This window comes from Rhinocladiella mackenziei (genome assembly GCF_000835555.1).
Source record: "Rhinocladiella mackenziei CBS 650.93 unplaced genomic scaffold supercont1.8, whole genome shotgun sequence".
In the NCBI taxonomy this organism is placed as follows: Eukaryota; Fungi; Ascomycota; class Eurotiomycetes; order Chaetothyriales; family Herpotrichiellaceae; genus Rhinocladiella; species Rhinocladiella mackenziei.
This window is the reverse complement of record NW_013550597.1, coordinates 109157-129591: the sequence shown is the minus strand read 5'-3', so window position 1 is coordinate 129591 and position 20435 is coordinate 109157. Positions and strand designations below refer to the sequence as shown.

The following is a 20435-nucleotide window of genomic DNA, read 5'->3' as shown; positions in this document are numbered from 1 at the left end:
CGCAAGAAGCTTCTTAAGATCCAGAGAGCCATTGACTGACTGTAACTCACTTTTCAGGGACTCTTTGCAACGACATGAAGCCGGGCATTCATCTCTGCCACAAGAGGTTCATCTTGAGGACCGACCTCCGAGGTGTCTTCGAGCTTGTAACGAATGCCGCAAATCCCGAGTTAAATGCTCTGGAGGCTCTCCCTGCCACAACTGTTCAAGGAAGAATATTTCATGCCAATACGTACGGAGAAAGAACAAGTCGAACAACAACGCGTCCACTGGGTGCAATGAGCCGTTGTTGGACAGTACGGTGATGCCAAATTCACCTGTTCCAGCTTCAAACATGTCCAGGGAAGCTTACCGGACAGTGGCTTCCGCCGCATCACCAGAAGATCCCCATAATTCGAAACGCATAGCCCCTTACCCGGCCCATGTTGATGGCTCTCAGAGCGTCGACGGTTTTGAAAATAATCCTCTCTCGCCAGACAGACCAATACATGCGGAAGGTTCAGCCCAGCTGTCTCGGAACGATATGTTCCTTGAGCATGGCAAGGACGGGGGAAGAATGCACAATGCAGAAAATTTCCTAGAATTGTCTAGCTACATGACAAATTGGCTGCCGTTTGACAGCGCGGCATACCCTGACTTTGACATGTCAGATGTGACTATGGCAGATTCGCTTTTCGCTCATCAAGACCAAAGCGGGAGCTTATGCCAGCAAGATCAGAGAAATCTTTCAGATGAAGAAGGTTCTAACAATGAGTCTCCATCTCATCATCAGCAAGCATCTGTTTCAGGGACAGACCAAGAGCAACTTCTTCGTCGACCCGATCGATTCCCCCAAAGCTCACGAAGACAATATTACGTGGACGGAGCCGGCGCACGAGACTCGAGGATCAACAAGACAGGGCATCTTCCTCGGTCCATTTCTCACGCGTCTCAGTCCTCTCCTGGAAGATTGTCTACAGTGGAGACGACATCCCCCGATTCCAGCTTGGAGGGTGGACATAAGGATCATGGCCCGCTCACGCCCCTGAGTCCTGCTCTTGGAACTTTTATTACCACGGAAGTCTACCAGGAGCTAGTCGCAAAAGCTTCGCCAATGTTAGAAGCTCGTTTACATGCAGGTTTCGATTCAAATTTGGTTGGAATACCTTTAATTGAAGACATGGCGTCTTTGATAGGGCTCTACTTCGAAAGGTTTCACAAAGTTTTCCCATTCCTGGACCCCTCTCTCCTCAGTGCTCCCTTGTGGGGATGGTGCTTATGTCTCGCCACGGCCGCGATTGGAGCATATTATTCAGAAAACAGGTATTCCAATGCCAGCAGCGATGCTCTCATTCGGCTCCTACATCAACTGCTTACGAGGGAGGTAAGTCTTCCATGTGCATTGACATGGTAAAAGATTTAATTCATGGCACAGTTTGATCTCGAAAATGCAGACGAGAACTTGGCATATGTACAAGCACAAGCTCTCAGCATACTGGGCCTATGCAATGCTCGGCAGGAAAGGTTGATTGGCCTGGGCTACAAAGCGGCGAACAAGCTTTATGGAGCTTGCTTTCGCCTCGGTCTCTTCGACGAGGTCACCCATAGTCGCGGAACGTTTGACCTGTCAGAAAAAGAACATTCTTGGAGTAAGTGGCGCGCCGCTGAAACGAGGCGAAGAACAGGATATTTTATCTGGGTTCGTCCTCTCATTCGCGAGTGGGTCTCTCATGCTAACGGCAATTGACAGATGCTGGACTGCGTGCTTGCGTACACGTCTGGTCATCAGCCACAGCTTCCATCAATGTGCATTAACCTCCTGCTACCGAGCTCGGACGCCCTCTGGGAGGCTGAGCAATATCATGTCTGGGAGTCTTTGTTCAGCAGGGAAGCGGGTTAGTGGGGAATCATGTCCATGTCAAGTCAATACTAATGGGGCATTTAGAACCAGTGCAATTCAATGCCATCATACAAAAGCTTTACACCGACCGAAGATTGATCGCTAAGATCCCGGGCTTCACAACAACCGTCGTTATCCATGCGCTGATCCGTCGGACGTGGGACGTGGCCAATTATTATTCTAACCCGCTTTCGTCATGGACGCCCGGTGAACCGAACAAATCAAATCAGTCTCTGCCAAATGACGTTCATAGTCTTCAATACCCGGCGTGCATTCCAGAGTTTGCAAGGTGGCGAAACAGTGCCTGTGACGCACTTGATGTTCTCCACTGGGACGCTCTTTCGGAGTCGGCAAAGGCATGGGGTCTTGAGGGCCCGGTGTTTCCGAATTTACATCTAGCTCGATTAGTTATTCTCTGCCCTATCAAGGAGCTGGAAGCACTGATATCCAATATGGCAGGGAAGGAGTTTGACCGAGGGCTTCTGCCGCATGACCGCCTCGCTGTATACCCTTCGAAGCTGCACTGCGAAAGGGTGACATGGACTTGGGTCAAGAGAGACCGCTACAAAGCTCGACTCGCTGTCGTTCATGCCGCGGCCACGTTTTGGAACGTACGAAGGTTCCCTGTAGACTCATTTATTCAGCCCTTCGCAGTGTATCTGGCAACCATCGTGCTCTGGGCATACGGCTCCTACACATATGAAGACCTGCTGAAATCCGAGAAAGAGGCCCGATCCAGATCATCACGGAACAAGTCTGTCGTTTTGTGGCAGAATGCTTCACAGCCTTACGCTTCCCACGAGGACGAGATTGAATCCGAAGCCATCGAACGTGGTCCCAACGAGACCGAGACGGCCGCAGCTGAAGGGTCCGAATCGCTCTCGGGATTCGCCACCCCAGCATTCCCCATATTCATGAACCTAGACCGGCCATGTGATGATGAGCTCGTTCAAAATTTCATCCGCTCAAGCTCGCTCATTAAGACGTATCTCGAAAATGTCGGGGAGCTCTGTTCGTTAAATGGACCGGTGTTAGTGCTGCACGAAGGAGCACGCCTGTTGAGGACCAGATGTGCGCATACTTGGCCAATCGCGGAGACTTATGCGTCTCAACTCAGTATAGTAGCCGCAAATATTCGGGAATAAAATGCCTCCAGTCCGCAGTGGACTGTCACCTGTGGCCTCTAGTGTCCAACCGTATTTGTGGCTGAAGGGCTAGGATCCTCTCCGAAAGGCCGCGGCTGAGAAAATGCTCGAGCAAAGGTTTGTCATGTTGCATCAATTCCAGAAGTATTGGCCGTCATTGAAAACGTCTGTCACGACTAGAGGCATTTCGCTGAACCTACCAGTCGGATAGCCAATAGCTAACTGGTCTAGGAGATGGGTTGGACACTCGAATTCTTGAACAAGTACCATCCTGAAAACAGTGATCGATCTGCCAGGTTGAGGGAAAGCTCAGTCTCCCTCTCTGAGCATGTGGGGCCACTGCAAACAGTTGTGAGATCGCTCAGGAGCACATGGATTTCTCTTTCGGCATCGGCACAACTCACGGCATAAAGCGCTTTACGAACTGGTGAAGGTCAAACTCCCTAGTCACGATGCATTTCTTCCTTGATCTTTCAGGTGATTATGAAACACACTCAAGGTACAATTAGCACGAAGTGGTCGTACTCCTGTTGATGTGATTCGGTGGGCTATCTCTCAATTGCCATTTTCAATTTGACTCTGTGGCCCAAGGAAAAGGAAAAGAAATAGATTCCCCTTCGGACGGGTTCATATTCCCTCATGCTTCTCATCGCGGCGCTGATGTTCTCGTCTACGACTTGAGGTTCAGGAGAACTCAAAAGCATACGCTTCTGTGGTAGTTCTTGGGATTACATCAAATGTCACCTGGCCAAGAGGTCAGTATCTGCTGGCACACGGGAGAACAGCTAGACCGGTGCATACCGCATCGTCCACAATTGTATGCACTTCAGTCCCGAAGTCGACTGGATCCCCGACCTCCCCGAACACGTCATTCCAAGTAAAACCAAGGGACCGCTTCGTGACCTGTCCGGTGATTCCTACGGCGCTGAACCCTGTCATGGTGATACTGTAAGTGCCGGTACTCTGGCGGGCAGAAGTAAGAACTTTGATAGGGCTGCCCGTCGTGGCGTAGACCTCCAAAACTCCGTCGGATGAAGGTGTAGTGGCCACCCGCTCGCCACCCATGGCGGCATAATACTTATACACTTGCCACTCGCCATTGGGATAGTACCCCGAAGTCGCACCCTGAGGACCTAGGAGATTTGCCAGATAGTTGTGGAGAGCAAAAGCATCTTCACCGCCCTTGGCCCAATTGGCGCGAAGACCTCGAATTCCAAGGCGTTCAAATTGAGCCAGATAATAGACTAACGGACTGGGTCCTACCTCGCCATAAGCAAGGTACTCGTTTATGTTGATTGGCCTTGAAGGTAGCCCAAGGTTGCTGCGCTGGGTTGCAAAATAGTCTGCCTCCTGAGTAGGACTCGTCGCCGGGTTGAGTGCATGCCAGGTGTAAACATCTGGGACACTTTGATTTGCGCCCACAAATTCTGCCCAACCGGTAAAAACGGCGTTCTCACTCGACGGGCCGGAACTTGCCGAAGGGCCGGCTAGAGACACCCCAGGAAGGTCTGCCCTGAACAGAGAGTTTGGGCGTCAGCAGGACCTATTTGAAACAGAAGAAGACTCACTTCAGACGGTGATAAGTACGACCCCACATTTCCCGGTACTGTGATTGGTCTCTGGCCCAAAATCCAGCTATATCAGGCTCGTTCCAGATGTCGATTATTAAACCCTCGGTCATGTCATTTGCCTGGATGTCAGAGATCAATTGCGTGAGGAAATCGTCGTAATATGTCCAGTCTCCGTTGTCTCCAGGAAACGGTGTACTATCGACGACATTTGCCCAAAGGTCGCTACTCAAGAGAAAAAAGCTAGCCCCGAACTTCCTCGCTGTCCTGTAATTTGACAGGGCAGATTGAAAACGGAACTGAAGAGAGAGTCTGATTAGAAGGCTCTGTGATCTCAAGCAAATAAAGCAGATGTTCGTCACAATGCACTTACCGTATATTCGCTGGGACTCACAGACCAACCCCTGTTGGGCTCTGGCCAGGCTGAACCGCCCGCACGGCCGAAGTTGTAGCCCATCTCCGTGAAGAAATGGTCTGGAATTTGTGTAGACACTTGACCATCGTTGATGGGAACCCCGTATAGTACCCCCGAGCCCAAGTGCTCTGGAGTACCCGAGGGCATGGCGAGGGATACTGTGGCAGTCCCCAGACTTCGCTTGACCGGGGACCCAGTAAAGCGAGCATATCCCTGAGACAACGCACTGAATAGGACAAACAAGTGGCGGCACTTCATGTTGAGCAGCATAGGGTAGAGAGGAACAGGGTATGAAGTGAAAGGAGAAGTCTTTTGCGATTGTGAGATTGAGATGGCCTCCTCCATCGAGCTCTGCTTTGCTTTATAAACCTGAGAAGCCCACAACCAATTTCCGTGCCCCTTCACATCGCCCTTGAAGCCAAGCTGAAATCGGCCTACGACTTCAGGCCAAAAGTGTGGTTTATTCAAGCCATGAAATTAGCCATTATCAAGCTAAGAGTGCTGTTATGGGGAAAGCAACGTGGAGCAGAGGGGGGGGAAGGAGGAGAACAGCGTCGGGATGACGATCCAATCTTCTTCTCATCTGTCTGGCGGCGGCTTTGGGACCTGAAGACAGCGAAAAAAAAGTCGACTCTAAGCTCCTTTCCTGAATGAGTCGTGACCATGGAGATCATAGGGTAACAGGTATTTAGCTCAGGTGCCAAAGCGCCTTGGCACCGTGGTACCTGAACGAAATACCAGCTACCCGATCGTAGGATGGAGCACCGTATTCCGTGTGGTGGGGGAGCGATCGGGCCTGTGGCGGTTTTCGCTTAGTGCTTCTCCAGATTGCGGGGGCATGACCGTGAAAGGGGTCGCCAACAGGGTTCATCACATATTTCACATCGCTATTAATGATGCTGGAAAGTACCACCCGACCGGCTGTTAGGTAATAACATCTCCCTCCCCTCCCCGATGACTCCGGTCCTCCAGAGTCCGAGACTGGGATGTCGAAGAATTTAGAGCTTTCGCCCAGGATCAAGAATACTCATTTTGAGAAGGGTGGTTCCCCGGGGAGAAATTGAGTGAAAAATAAGGGCATGATACAGTGATAACCGCTGCATCGCCGATAGGTATTTTTGACTCGTTCAATAGAAGAGAAACTTTTAGGAACTGGTCGACATCCTTTTTGTCCATACCCTCATGGCTCCGTTGCCTCCCCGATTCGCTCTTAGGAAATAGGGAATGGCCACAATTTCTACCTCCGCTCCATATTCCCATGGCTTTGATCCATAGAGTTTTTCCCACGCTGGGCTGACCAATTGTCTACCTCTCGCAAGAACAGTGGCGACATTATCCAACAACCCAATGTGTCTCGGAGGACCATCTTTTAGCTGCATGTCAAGGAGAGCGACATGGTCGATGTCTATACCGTCGTTGTCAACGTCTTCAAGACAGTACACCAGAGGGCCACGTATGATGGATATGTCATCTTTGCCCGTTTTAGGGTGTGCATATACTCTTTGCGGCGACATGGTAAAGTTGAGATGGACCTTGGTATTAGAAACCTCCGATATGTACAGGTAGCCATCTTGCAATTTGCCTTGAGCAGAGCAGGTAAAGCCGGCCTCGTTTGACCATCCAGGAATTCGAAGTGCGAGAGCTGTCGTACCGCGAACGTCAATCGTCACTTCTCCTGTCCATGGCATGTTTGTCTCCTGGCTCACTACCACGCTGGTTCCAGGAACGGCGATCTCACTGCCGATATAAAGGTGAATTGCGACGAGGTTCCGATCCGGAGTGATGGAATAGATCAGGGAGTCCATCGAGTTGAGTAGCTTTCCAACATTGGGAGGGCAACATGAAACACCAAACCATTTATTTCTCAACTTGGGCTCCCCGCCAATCGTTCTCATCACGTTTTGATAGTAGAAAGCATCACCACTCGTACTCACTGCCCCGAGAAAGCTGTTATATAAGCACTTTTCCATAATGTCGGCGTATTCGCTCTTGAGATTGAGTCGAAGCAAACGCTGACACCAATTTATCAAGGCAAATGACGCACAGGTTTCAGCATAGCAGCCTTGACTTTCAAGGTCATCAAGCCTGTAACCTGGACCGAAGCCTTCGTTACGCGTCACAGATCCAATCCCGCCGGTGACGTAGATCTTCCGATCCACCAGATCCCTCCAGAGGCGATCCAAGGCCATCGTGAGATCCTTTGACTCTGGTAGTAGTCTGACCAGGTCCGTCGCAGCAGTGTAAAAGTACATGGCACGCACCGAATGTCCTTTGACCTCTGCTGCCTCCTCAAGCGGACAGTCGGCTTGGTGATAGCCGTAGTCTCGGCAGCCATGATACCAAGGCTTGTGTTCGGTGCCCATGTCATCGTATGGGTCGGCTCCGCGTGCCTTCGCTTCTTTGTCGAAGTAGATTTCCCCATCCTCGTCTCGGCGGCCACGCTCGGTGATAAAGTACTTTGCCAATTTGAGTGGCAGAGCGTCTCCGGTCAGCTCATGGAACCGTAACAGACCAATTTCTATTTCTTGATGGCCAGGATACCCCTTCTTCTTTGACGGTTCGCCACCAAACATAGAATCGACGTGCGCGATTGCTTTTCGAGCAACGTCGAGCAGCCTCCCGGACCCAGTGAGTTCTTCGTATGCAACCGTAGCTTCGAGAAGATGACCAACACAATACAGCTCGTGCATATCTCGTAGGTTGCTCCACCTTTGTTGCGCTCCACGGACCGTGTAGTAGGAGTTGATGTAGCCATCAGGGTACTGCGCGGCCCTAATCATATCAATAGCCTCTTCGACAGTCTTCAACAGCGGCTCATTGGGGTGCTTCATAAGAGCATAGCAAATCGCCTCCACAATCTTATAGATGTCACTGTCCCAAAACGGGTGTGGTTTTACTGAATGACCCTCTTTCCAAGTTAAGCACTGCCAATGGCCCAAGGACTTCTGTGCTTGAACGATCGCCGGAAGGGTAGTCGCTATGGATTTTTGCTGCATCAGGGACCAAAAGGTGGACGTGATGTTGACATTTCGAATGGGGACAACCTGGAATGCCATCTTGATGTGTAAACTGCCGTCGGGAAGACGAACTGGGCTGTCGGGGGAGCGTGCAATTAGGCCGTGAGTCGTACTAACTAGGGTGGGAATGTGCTACACCATGCCCGATATATATCAATCATGCTTCGTACGAGTGCTGATATTCGGATCATTCTGCACTGCTTCTTTCTCGGATCCCGTATCCTGTCTCCAAGATGGCAGATGGACGAGTTTCTCCGCTGGCGGGGCCGGTGGGGGCGGGCCTTGCCGGCTGACTTTACTGCTTCACTCCTTCGCTGCGTTGCGGAACGTTCGGTCCTCCACTCGTGGCGATGTGATCGTTTCGGTCTCAGGGTCAGGCTCCGCCTACAAACGCCGGTTTTTTTCTGCATGGCACAGGTTGAGAGGTGTTGGGATGTCCAGAGGCCATGTCCTCGACCTTCTGGGAGGTCTAATGGCACAGCTAAATTGCAGACAGTTACGACCAAGATGCAAGCGGATATTATCCCACCGGAGTCGAGAGTGGACCAATATTTCTTGCTCACGTCGTGCCCCGGGACGAACAATCATCTCGAGAACTCCTAGACGCGTGGTTTCGTAAAGAAGACTTTAATACAGACAAAGACCATGTAGTTCAGGGGAGTCCCTCCACCTTGTTAGCCTCTAGTCGAACAGCGCATCCGGAGAAGTTTTGTAGCTAGAAGGTTAGAAGTATTCCACCATAGAATCTCGCGGGACAAATGGACCAATGCGTAAATAGCTATAATTAGCTTCAAAGTGGTTCAAATCAAACTGCCTGTATCGACGGACTACGAGTATTGTTTTACTAATGCTATGCCTCTTCAGAGTGAGAAATCTAACACTGAAAATTCGGCAGCTGGATCTACGGGTACATCTCAGTGGTAATACAATCCTTCAAAACGAGAAGACGGGAAGATCCTCAAGGTCATCCAGCAAGCAGGTCGAAGCTGATGTCGTGTGAATTTGAATGCATCTTGACGCACCAAGCCGATGGGAGAATTGAATATCTTGCGAAACCTTGAAGCCGAAGCCGACTATTGGCATAGATCAGTGTTTTAATCTCAGCAATAGCTTCAGTCAGCGTCTAAGTCTTCTTTCGCCAGTGACACAGAAGAGGAAACAGGCCTTTTCTCTAGAAAGAGCGCCCAGCTGATACCGAATCTGATGGAACGGGACAGGGACTCTGCGTCTCATTCAGCTAAAGAAGTCAATCAGGATGGCAGTAACTAGGAAGTGGGATGGGATGTGAAGGCGAACACACTCCATAATCGATTCCGGAAAGATACGCAACACGATCAGAATTGGGTGATAGCGGTTTCTTCCGTCCCAGCTTACAAAGAGCCTTTTAGCCTTCTCCATCACGAGAAAAGCTAGACCTCTTGCATCCTATTTTGGTCCGCCTGGGTTGGGCTGTTGTCAGCACCGACGGTCGACAATACGAAATTCCGACATGTGCAATAGTAATGAAAAAGCCGTGGCCGGTTCGAAGCGAACGGAGCGTGGGGCATTTGCGGGGAGATTTCTTTCAACGACGGGCATCTCGGTAAAAAATCTGCAGGCAAAATGGTTCAACCGGCCAGCAATCCCACCCCCGCGGAAAAATTGCCCACCCTGCTGAATCGGAGAAGTGTCAAATATAGCCGTGTACTTTGATGGTCTTGTTCGTTCAGCTTTCATAGTCTTGTCCTATTGTACCTTGCTTTCTCTCACATCAGAAATGTTCGGGTCACACCACATCGTCTGGGCAACCGATTCATTGACCGTGTCCTTGGACGTTGACAGCGAGGGGAGTATCTACTTGGCCGATCTACAGCCCACCAATTCGTTGACTAATGGAGTCGATACTAAACGCTGCACCCTCACATCCTTAAAATCCTCGGCGCTACCTCTCAATGCAGTCCGGCTTGTTGGCGAAGGAAACACTGGTGACAAGACGTCGAAGTCACTTATAGGAAGCTATCTATCGAAACGAATGAGATATCACTCTCACGAAGAATCGAGAAGTCATGAGTCCCAATGTCTGAAAGTCGTCGCCTTTGATGAAGTGACAAGGATCAAGGTGACGACCTACTTTACGGTATTTTTGGGGATACCGGTCTTGAGAGCCGTGGCCGAGATACTGAACGAGTCGTCTCAGGACATTGTCGTGAGCCAAATCTCCTCTCTGTGCGTGGGCGGCTTGACGTCTGGTAATCCGGGATGGTGGCAGGAATATACCCTCTCCACGGCCACGAACTCGTGGTTCCGGGAGGCCCAATGGCGCGAGGATACGCTTCCCAACATTGGAATCGACGATAACCGCATTTCTCTCATGCCGGGCGGGATGCACGGCGGATCAATGGCCAATTTTTCCCTGTCAAACCGTGGCTCGTTTTCAACTGGGACTTATCTCCCCATGGGACTTTTGCAGCGAAAGGACCAGAAAGATACTTGGCTGTGGCAGGTTGAAAGCAACGGTTCGTGGAGATGGGAAATTGGGGACCTTCAAAATGACATCTACCTGGCAGCAGGGGGTCCTACGGCAGTCGATCATGACTGGAAGCAGAGCCTCGCACCCGGTGATTCTTTCACCGGTGTTCCGGTCGCTTTGTGCCACGTTTATGATAACACCGACCAGGCCTTAGGTGCCTTGACTCGATATCGACGATGCATGCGAAGAAAACACAATGACAATGAGGCGATGAGTCTCATATTCAATGATTATATGAACTGCCTCATGGGCGATCCCGATGAAGATAAGATCAAAGCTCTTCTGCCAGCGGTTGCACGATGTGGTGCTGAATATTTTGTGATCGACGCTGGCTGGTATGCTGACGATAATGGATGGTGGGACGACGTCGGCGAGTGGGAGCCTTCCAAGAGAAGGTTCCCTTCTGGTTTCAAAAATCTTCTGGCAACCATCCGCTCTTATGGTCTCATCCCAGGTGTATGGCTTGAACCAGAAGTGATTGGCGTGCGAAGCGCCGCTGTACGTCAGCTTCCGGAAGACGCCTTCTTTCAAGATTGTGGTCAAAGGATTGTTGAACGAGGTCGCCATCAGCTGGATTATCGCCACGAAGCAGTACGATCACGGATGACCCAGATTGTCGACAAGCTTGTAGATGAGTATGGCGTGGGTTACTTCAAGTTCGATTATAACATCGAAGTTGTCGCCGGCACGGACTTGGCTTGCAGTCGGGGTGTCGGGCAGCTTGATCACAATCGTGCTTATTTAAGCTGGGTGAATAGCTTATACGACCGGCATCCAGATCTAGTCATCGAAAGTTGCTCGAGTGGTGCGCAGCGCATGGATTATGCGATGCTTTCGGTGCATTCTTTACAATCTACCAGTGATCAAGAAGATCCCGTCCTCTACGCAGCTATTGCGGCGGCGGTCCCGACTGCAGTCACTCCCGAACAAAGCGCCACCTGGGCATATCCTCAGAGCAAGTGGGATGCAGAAATCAATGCATTGACGGTTGTGAACTCACTACTAGGTCGGGTTCACCTGAGTGGCAGACTTGACCAGCTGAACGACAAGAATTGCTCTCTGATTGCCGAGGGAATGGCAGTCTACAAGCGCATTCGCTCAGATTTGAAGACTGCACTGCCTTTCTGGCCTCTTGGTTTCCCGCACTGGCACGATGATTGGCTAGCTTTGGGAATGACCACACAAGCTGGCGAGGTCTATTTGAGTGTCTGGCGCCGGGGAGGGCCGCAAAAGTTCCAGCTGCCACTTGCACCACTGAGGGGGGAGGCAATGGTGCAAGTTGATCTGTTGTATCCACGCACGTTCGAAGCATCTGCAAGGTGGAATACAGAGACTGGTAAGCTGGACATGGAACTTCCGCAGGTCACTTGCGCTCGCTTGTTCCATATCAGATCACAAAATCAGTGAACCTGAGCAACTAGGTAAGGACTTGGTCCGACCGTTTTACTGACTTGTCACGCCATGCATATGTACCTGCGAGGAAAGACTTCAGACATATAGACTTGAGTGTCGCTTTTGTTGATGGAGAGTCGATGAGGGTTTGTTGTACAGGCCATACGGTTCAGGCGATGTCAAAGTCTCCACGGTGAAAACGGATATGTAATAGAAAGAAGAGAAATCTTCCAAGCAACAGTCTGAGTCCCAGAGTTCCTGTTGCAGTTCAACGACACTGACGTCTGGCGTATGCGGGCCCCCATGAATAGGAGCTTCACGCCCACATAGTAGGGTACATTCCGCTAGGAGTAGCTATAACTTTCGCAAGAATCAACCTAATCTAGACTTATGTTGAGAGGGATGGTCCGCAAGCGCCTCAGAAAAGGCGTAGAGCACCACGAACACGACTTTCAGGTACCGAATAAGTCGACGCGATCATTGATTTTGGAGTAGGGAAGTTGTGTCGAACTGGGTGCAACTCGAGATGTCTTGAATGCTCTCCGTTCTCTATCTACTTGTCGGCTTCTTTTATAGACGTGCGAATACTACGTCGTTACTCAGAGCAACCATCAGTAACGTCGTCGTCTATGGAAACCTCTCACCAGTGTTTCAGCTGTGGAGCCTGTACACAATAGCCCTTTGTTCAACAGCTTCTCGTTGGAGCCGTGATTGGTTTTACGATTGGTGGCCCCTGTCATGGGGCGCCAAGACCCCATGCCAAGAACATGTATATAGCATGCGTTACGCAGGATACCCCTATTCGACTTCCAAGCGTGGAAGTTGTCGGCCAGTCACGTGACGCGTTGCCTTGACAACTTGCGCCCTTCTTTTCGTCTTGCTCTCTCTTAGATAGAACAACAACAACACATTCCTTCTCTACACTCCACAGTCTATCATTACAGCCCGCTGGCGAGCCTGCCCCTGACAGCCCCCTTTCTGATTGGGTTGCTATGAGAGCGACCATCAGGAATAACAGGGTGCGGGAACCTGAGATGAGACTGCTGGCCATGGTTCCATTCCCGCTACTGACTGTCGTCGGTTGCACGGCGAGTATCTCCCCCGAGCGGCTGTGGATGCTTTTGCTTAACCCTTCCAGGTCGTCGGAGTTGGATTCGACCGACAATGGGATTGGAAACCTCAAATTATTGTTGGATATTCTTTGATCGGACTAATAAATACTGTCCTGCAATCAATTCCTCTCAACGTGAGTGTTGGCCAATTCTGGCTTCCTCTTATGCTTGTGCTGATCACGGACACAGTTCGCGATCGACTGTTACAAACCAAGCGCCGGGGCTATCATGAACCTTTCGACAGTAGTCAAAAAATTTGTTCGGCTTCGGAATGACCTACTACATTAACGACTGGGTGGTTGCGCACGGCTACACGCCGGTCTTCGAGACCTTCATGGCACTCACAGTTGGCTTTGGGCTGACAGGAGTTACACTGTTCTTGAAGTGGGACAAGTGTATGAGGAGGTGGACCAAAGAGAGTACCTTGCATAGCAGAGAGGTTTAGGGATGAAATAGGGCAATTTCTGGCTGACGGAAGTAGACGCGAGAAATAGCCTACCTCTCCGAAAGTCCACTAGCCGTTCGATGTTCCTGGGCGTTTGTGTGTGTCCTCCGCGCTGTTTGTTAGGTTGACTTGTTCTATGAGCCTAATCCAATGCGACCCACCGGTCGTGATGCCGAGCTTTCTGCCACCTAATAGCACGTTGTGACAGTGAACAGTCTTCCAGTGTTGAAATCAGCACGGCAAGGGGGCGTGATCAACTTTTATTCGTGCTAAACAATAAGTGGGTGTACATTGATGGTTGTTGAGTGCTCTGGAATTGAAAGGGTGCTCCGACCGGATCCGATTAGAGAATAGAGCCCATCTATATGGCTATCCGAACCGTGTCTATCAGCATTGTTGCCTATGCCGTGGCTGGTGTTGTAGCCTCGTAGGCAACCGCCTCATAAAATTCACAGACCAGGGGTCCCGGGACCATATTTGCTCACCGGACCCTCTAACGGGACACTGGATACAGGTCAACAGTTTGATAGCGCTATTTTGTGTGAATTTCTGCTGGGGACTCTGGCTTACGGAGCATATATAGGTAAAGCGGCCACCCCTTGCAGATAGTTTTAGTTAGCTGATATATTCTCTTCCCGCCCCTACAACAATAGAATGAAGTAGGCTGCGCAACGGGTCTAACCCTACCTGAAACTCGATGAGGGTCCAGGGTTTTAGGGTCGGGTTAGCCTAACCCGATGCACAGCCTATGGTGCAAAGCTACTATAATGCCAAGCCACCTCCCTCGCATAACAAAGCCAAGCAAATTACCTCACGTGATTAGCCAACAGGACACTTTCACATGTCAGTTTCAAGTTTATCAGCAACCAGCTTCGCCAGTTTTCTGTGTTCGTCCGCTTTTTCTCACCTCGGTAAAGGCTGCCCGAATGTCCTATTTGCGGCGCAAGACGCCGCATCATGGCCACTCCCGTCGTTGTTGATATTGTGACATTTTCTATCCAATCGGGAACACATCTGTCGTCCACTTGAATCGAGGTCTTCCGTACAAGCAGCCCGCTAACACTCTGCTCTTGGGGTGTAGTGACGTTCGTAACATCTTGTTCACGATCTATGCCGACCAGCGCTCCAGTTCGTAAATCGTATCCCCTGACGATATTACTATCCGCTGAGGCCCAGGAGGTCGGAAGTTAGATGTGACTGACACGTCCACTCTTCATTACGGCACCAACCCATTACTCGGTTTCCATCTTGCGACCCCCTACACCCCGCTAACCGACCAATCACCATTTCATTCGACGGCAATGACGCAAGATTCTTCTTGTTTCAGGGTTGTTGAGGCGGCCCGGCTTCAGTTTCGATCTTGGGCAAGGTCGTTTAGACAACACTCTTCCCCCAATCTCACAATCTGGTTTTTTTTCGCAGGGGACGCCATCGCCTTTTCATATACACTGCAGCAATGGAACATCACTCGAAGCGGCAGGACCGCAGGTATGGACCGCGATCTCTATCACCCGGAGCCGCTATTCCTGGATGGTGAAGATTACTCAGACTCTGCTGGAGCACCACTCACATTCTCCGTAATCGACACATCGAACCTCATTGACCACTAGGCGCCTTGAACCTCCTTGTGGCCACCGCGCCTTTTCTGGACGGCAGTAGTTCAGCCAGCCTGTACACCGAATCACTGGTGAAGCGAGAAGAAACCCATACGGCGTACATTGACAACCTTCTCAACGCCCACCCCCCTACCATGTCAACACTCTTGGGCCTTTTCCCAGTAGAGTACTGGACCAATGCTTCGACTTCCTCCACAATGGACGATCTCATAACGGACCCGAGCATTATTGCAACCGATAACAATACCAGACGGGGACAGATGCATGTCAGACTGACGTGGAAGCGCATAATTCCCGAATGTGCATCACAATCACCCGCGAAGGTAACTCAACACCTTCACGTCGACGAGGTTGGGTGTGGTCGTATCCTTCATGACGTGTATCTCGGTATATTTCAGCACGAGGACGTGCAGCGGCTGCTCTCAGATATCAACCTGCACTCCATGTCAAAAGCTTCGCTCCTGCGCTATCACCGCGGAAGTTACGCTCTGTTTCTTCGCTTTGTACGCAGCAAGATTGCCATTAACTGGACCCAAGTCATGGATCATCTCCTTAGGCTCATCGAGACCGAGTCTAGTCTCCTAATGGGGATGAATTACATCCAGGAGCTGTATCTGTACCTCCACATATTTCAAGTGCACTCAGTGGACGCATTCTCGCGCCCACTTAACCAACACTACACTACTGCAGAGAATGGATTGGAGAGCTGGAAGCGCATTTCCCCGGTCATTTGCATCACATTAAAGGTGCCTCGGAAACAACTCAGAGCAACAACAAATCTTGAGCCGACGGAGATTGGCACACCATGATTCATTGCGTCATTCAGTCATCCCCAGCGTCGAAATCCGGGCGGTGGCAAAACATCTGCTGAAGTGGAGTGGCAGCTCTTCTCTCTTCGTCTCGTTCCGCGTACCCACGTGGATACTATTGATCGAACCTCAAACGGCATCAATAGCTTCCGGAATCCAGAGCACTCCACAAAGCTCAAAGACGTTCTTCAATGCCCTTGGTCCTGAAATGAATATTTACGAGACAACAGTAGGAAACGAAGAAGTGTCTTCATGACGAAAGATCAACCAAATCAGCCCGAGCCTTTTTCCCTTTGCGAATTACCGAACCGTGGTTCGGGAGGCCCTAGGCCACAGGGCCAAGTTTCCCGGACTACGATAACTGCAAATGTCGATCACAGTGCCACGAAGATCGCATCTCTCACAAGCCGTGTTGAAATTCTTTCGGAAGATGTTAAGGCGGTGGCGAAAAATGGAGGTAGGATCGAAACTCTGCAAATATCTCCATGCACCTTCATCGCGACGGCGGGCACGATGGCCTCACGGATCGCTCTTGAATTCCCTTCTCCGATTCTTGAATCGAGGAGCAAAACTAGGATGGCCAGAAAGTCTTCGTGCATAGAAGCGGAAGCACCACTGGCGGGTCCAGCGGACTGGAAAGCCTTTCCGTCATTCATCTATCCTATATACCTAGGACCCGGAACGCCGGTGGTGTGGAACACGCTTCATACAAATTTGGAATGCTTGCCCGTTATCAACACATCAAGACAATCCGACTTCCAATGGCTCATTACGCATTCCTCTGGGATGTTCAGCAAGACAGAGCGCGAGTTGAGAGACAACTCGATGCTCGCAGATCAGAAAAAAGACGTTCGAGTTAGATTCAATGACTCCCTATTTTCGCTCCTTATGCACTTCTCGGGCTTGCAGGCTGAAGAAGCCCGACTATTCGGCCTCAACAATCCCATTGGCCCTAGCCTCAACCAGACTCCGTTCATTCTTAGGAGCACTTTCGGCTATGAAATTGTGCAGTGTAAAGGTGGACGATGTTGAGTTGAAACTGTGAAGACAGATTCTGTTAGCGATGGTCGAACGATGCCGGACATGGGAGCATCGTCTGGATTGTGAATACCTGACGGAATCGCGTATTCCCTTATCTTCGGAGAACGGCCAGCCACTCCTGTGCTCCTGTGGAAATGGTCAACTGCCGAAAAAATTCTTCACTGGTGTGCCACAATGGGAGTCGATGTCTAAATATTTTACTCGGGCAGCATTACCTCCGTGTTTCCCAGCTTCATTTTTAGAGAAGTTTTTTGATTTCAACATGTCGAACAAAGCCAAAAACTTACCTTGCAACGGTGGTGGATGCAGAGTTTGTGGAAAACCTGAATCCAGACGTGGAACGGGTCTTTTGACGTGTGGGCAATGCCAGAATGCTAAATACTGCTCGGTGGAATGTCAACGGAGAGATTGGACGAACCACAAAATTAAGTGCCATGGTTGATATGAGGCAAGAAAGTTGTCTCTACAGTAATCTGTCCACTTAATCCAGGAATCACAGACGAGGCATCCCCATCGGGTTATAACCAAAGCGCTATGGCTTCTGTAAAAATCCTGATAATATTGTAGCGGGGTGCTACGCGGATAGATTATGTAAAGAGAAAACAGACAGGCACTCACCTGCCAAACCGTTCATCACCTTTACGGCTATCATACGAATGGCAACTTGCGGTAATGGCCAAATGATGGGCCGGAGTTGATTGTCAATTTATTTGCGACTATTTTTGCCGAGTACCAAAATCCCAGTCCAGTGCTCTTATCATTCATACATGGGGCATCATGCCCGTCCACGTAGATGCACAATTTGAGATCCCAGTCTGGGCAGAACACGAAACAGAGGTGACAGGCTTTATTTCTCAAGTTAGTCACAACCTCCCCCTTTATGCCCACGATGGCGATTGAATTGTGTTGACTTCATGGCGATAGTTTATCTGCGGTTATTATCCAACGGAATATGATCCCCACTGGGGCGAGGGCTACCGCAAGCTGGTTAAGATAGATAAAAAATGGTATATGTTCTCCATTCTGGAGGCACTTCAACATGGATACCACACCCTATTTGAACATACGGTTAAAGGGGCGCATGCTGCAATTGTTATGTTCTCCATTAACCGAGCCGGCTCTTTCGATGCTGCAAAGGACCACGTGAGAAAAGTTAAACATGTGAGAACGGAAGCCGGTCTTGATCCCATTCCAATTGCCTTAGTCGGGAACAGGACGTCGGTGAAAGGTCAGCGTGTGGTGACGGTAGAGGAAGTGGAAGTCTTTAGGCGTACGGGGAGTTGCGAGATCATTGCAGAGTGTTTTGCAAGCCATGACGATCCATCGGTCATTGATAAAATATTCTTCGATCTTGGTCGCGCTATCTTGAATAGGCCTGGCAAGGATCGGCCCAAGCAGAAAGACTCCAAGCTTAGGCCTGGTGAAGAAGTTGCAATGACGGGGTTCCGAAAAAGGCTGGCACACAAAATCAAACCTATCTTCGGACGTTGAATGTTTCCTCGCAGTGTGAGGCGTTTAATACCTGAGTGCCTATCACACAGGGAGGATATCGGTGTCAGGATCGTGGAACAGCCACACACGGAAGTCGACTCACTTGATTTCTCCGTACATACACCTCTAGTGAAACCCCTTTTTTTCTCCTATTCCTACCCCTATATCGTGCCTAGGAGTGGTAGCCTGTCGAACAAAGGTTTTCATAGACAACGGCATTCCTGATGGTTGCCCTGCACAACGACATGATATTCACACATCTATAAAGGGACCCTCAGGAACGTAGCATGTAGAATGAAAAAAATGGAGCATTCAATACATCTCAAGCTGCACCTCGTTTGACATAACCCCTTTCCCAATAGAAGAGCCCTGGTTACTGTTCAACCGTTTAACACAGTATTTATGGATCCTCCGTGGTTTGAAAGAGGGAGACGTTGTGGAGATTGAAATCTCCGACACTGGGAAGATTGTGAACAAATGACTCTAGAAAAGTGATGGCCTGTCCAGTTTGATTGAGCTTTGATACCGATCAAAAGCGGAAGCAAGCCTGCGAAAGTACAAGACAGAGGATAGTACCGTACCTCGAATCATGTCTTATTGCATCTTAAGCCGAGGTCGGCAATATCTGGCAACCAAGGAGGGCAAAGCTTTTGCTCGGGGATGTCGGAACAGCGGTCATGCCACTAGCGTCTGAAGTTCGACATCTCTACAAACCCTCTTGCAGTTCGGCTCAGCCTACAAACGTTACCCTATCATCTTCTCCAAATGTCTCTCACGTGGCATTGAGGGCAGTGGAGCTTTGATTGGGTCTTGACAAGAAACCTACAGTTCAACGCAGGGTGCAGGGAAATTTCCCGCTGAATTGGGCGGTCTGTGCCGCCGCTTTGGGAGGATTTCTTGGGAATGTATCGGGGCAGCGACCCTTGGCAGCGACCTTCGTACCACAGCGACCTGCTAAACACCAATTGAGCCTAGTTGTGCGAGAGTTGCCCGGAGGATGGCGAGGTACCTCAAATCCCTAGGAAAATGGGGGGTTTTCAGGTACCTTTCCATCCACTTTGCCTCCCTCGCATAGTTGGCCCTTTTTGGTGTTCTTTTTAAACAGTGTCATTAAGGCCTTTCGACAGAGCTATTTGCACTCGACTTTAGAAGCCTTTTCACACTCGATTTTGGTGTTGTTGTGTATCAGGAGCTCTCTGTCGCCTATTTAGTCTGTCTAAAGTCCCCCTTCCCCCTCTTGCCTCCTGACCTCGCTGTTGACCACCTTCAGAGCCTTCCTGATGCTCTGTGAGCCTCTTGTGAATCTTGTATGAGTCCTTGCTCCTTTGCCTCTTTGTATCTCGCCGTGTGGTTGCGCCTTCTCTTTCCTCTACCTCCTCCTAGTGCTGGAGGTGCCGTAGACGCTGGTAGATCGAAGATCTCGTCGTTGACTGTCGGAGAGGCCTCAGGGGTAGGAGATCGACGTGGTCGTGGTCTGTCTGGAGTGCGAATTGGTAAACGTCGTGAGAGAGGAGTAATCTGAGGCGGAGGTGTTGTCGGTCTTGCTGTCTCTGTCACTGTTATGCTGGCTCGGGGAGTAGACGTCAATTGAGCTTGTTGTCGTCGCTCGTCAGCGCGTTCATCTTGACGTCTTTGACGCTTTTCCTGGCGCTCTTGACGTTCTAGAATCTCGTTCGCTGTTAAGCCCCGTGCTTCACGAGGTCCGTGAGAGGCCTTTTGAACGATTCGTCGTCTTACAACAGGGTCAGGTTGGCCGATGGGTATTTGCTGCAATTCAAGGTGTTGTTGACCGATCATTGAAAGATTCCTAAAGACTTGCCTGTGGAATTCGCGAATTTGTCGCTCTCCACGAGCTATTTGAACATCGTAACGATGGCGCTCCTCAGGATTTAGCTGATTTCTGATTTCAGCGAGTAGTAGAGCCTGTTGAGCGTCTTGGTTCGACCTCAGATCTTCTTGAGGCGCCTCAGAAGGGTAGAATGGCTTCCAATTACGC

General features: G+C 50.2%; 8 protein-coding genes across 8 annotated transcripts; 5 read left to right on the top strand and 3 right to left on the bottom strand.

Moving 5' to 3' along the window:
• Window positions 1-334: 334 nt before the first annotated feature.
• Z518_09642 (uncharacterized protein) lies at window positions 335-3024 on the top strand (the record flags this gene model as incomplete). The annotated part of the gene is made up of 4 exons (XM_013412259.1): window positions 335-1363; window positions 1415-1678; window positions 1730-1874; window positions 1925-3024. The coding sequence occupies 4 exons, from the start codon at window positions 335-337 to the stop codon at window positions 3022-3024; spliced, it is 2538 nt and encodes an 845-aa protein (XP_013267713.1).
• A 684-nt stretch (window positions 3025-3708) lies between these two features.
• Z518_09641 (uncharacterized protein) lies at window positions 3709-5265 on the bottom strand (the record flags this gene model as incomplete). Its single annotated transcript, XM_013412258.1, has 4 exons — window positions 3709-3768; window positions 3826-4537; window positions 4593-4891; window positions 4966-5265. 4 exons carry the CDS (start codon window positions 5263-5265, stop codon window positions 3709-3711), a joined length of 1371 nt encoding a protein of 456 aa, XP_013267712.1.
• Window positions 5266-6152: 887 nt separating this feature from the next.
• On the bottom strand, window positions 6153-8063 carry Z518_09640 (uncharacterized protein; the record flags this gene model as incomplete). The annotated part of the gene is made up of 1 exon (XM_013412257.1): window positions 6153-8063. One exon carries the CDS (start codon window positions 8061-8063, stop codon window positions 6153-6155), a length of 1911 nt encoding a protein of 636 aa, XP_013267711.1.
• A 1717-nt stretch (window positions 8064-9780) lies between these two features.
• Window positions 9781-11940, top strand: Z518_09639 (uncharacterized protein; the record flags this gene model as incomplete). The annotated part of the gene is made up of 1 exon (XM_013412256.1): window positions 9781-11940. One exon carries the CDS (start codon window positions 9781-9783, stop codon window positions 11938-11940), a length of 2160 nt encoding a protein of 719 aa, XP_013267710.1.
• A 3032-nt stretch (window positions 11941-14972) lies between these two features.
• On the top strand, window positions 14973-15907 carry Z518_09638 (uncharacterized protein; the record flags this gene model as incomplete). The annotated part of the gene is made up of 2 exons (XM_013412255.1): window positions 14973-15015; window positions 15093-15907. The coding sequence occupies 2 exons, from the start codon at window positions 14973-14975 to the stop codon at window positions 15905-15907; spliced, it is 858 nt and encodes a 285-aa protein (XP_013267709.1).
• Window positions 15908-16420: 513 nt separating this feature from the next.
• Z518_09637 (uncharacterized protein) lies at window positions 16421-16939 on the top strand (the record flags this gene model as incomplete). Its single annotated transcript, XM_013412254.1, has 1 exon — window positions 16421-16939. One exon carries the CDS (start codon window positions 16421-16423, stop codon window positions 16937-16939), a length of 519 nt encoding a protein of 172 aa, XP_013267708.1.
• A 786-nt stretch (window positions 16940-17725) lies between these two features.
• On the top strand, window positions 17726-18439 carry Z518_09636 (uncharacterized protein; the record flags this gene model as incomplete). The annotated part of the gene is made up of 2 exons (XM_013412253.1): window positions 17726-17806; window positions 17873-18439. The coding sequence occupies 2 exons, from the start codon at window positions 17726-17728 to the stop codon at window positions 18437-18439; spliced, it is 648 nt and encodes a 215-aa protein (XP_013267707.1).
• A 1266-nt stretch (window positions 18440-19705) lies between these two features.
• Z518_09635 (uncharacterized protein) lies at window positions 19706-20236 on the bottom strand (the record flags this gene model as incomplete). The annotated part of the gene is made up of 1 exon (XM_013412252.1): window positions 19706-20236. The coding sequence occupies one exon, from the start codon at window positions 20234-20236 to the stop codon at window positions 19706-19708; it is 531 nt and encodes a 176-aa protein (XP_013267706.1).
• Between the last annotated feature and the right edge of the window lie 199 nt (window positions 20237-20435).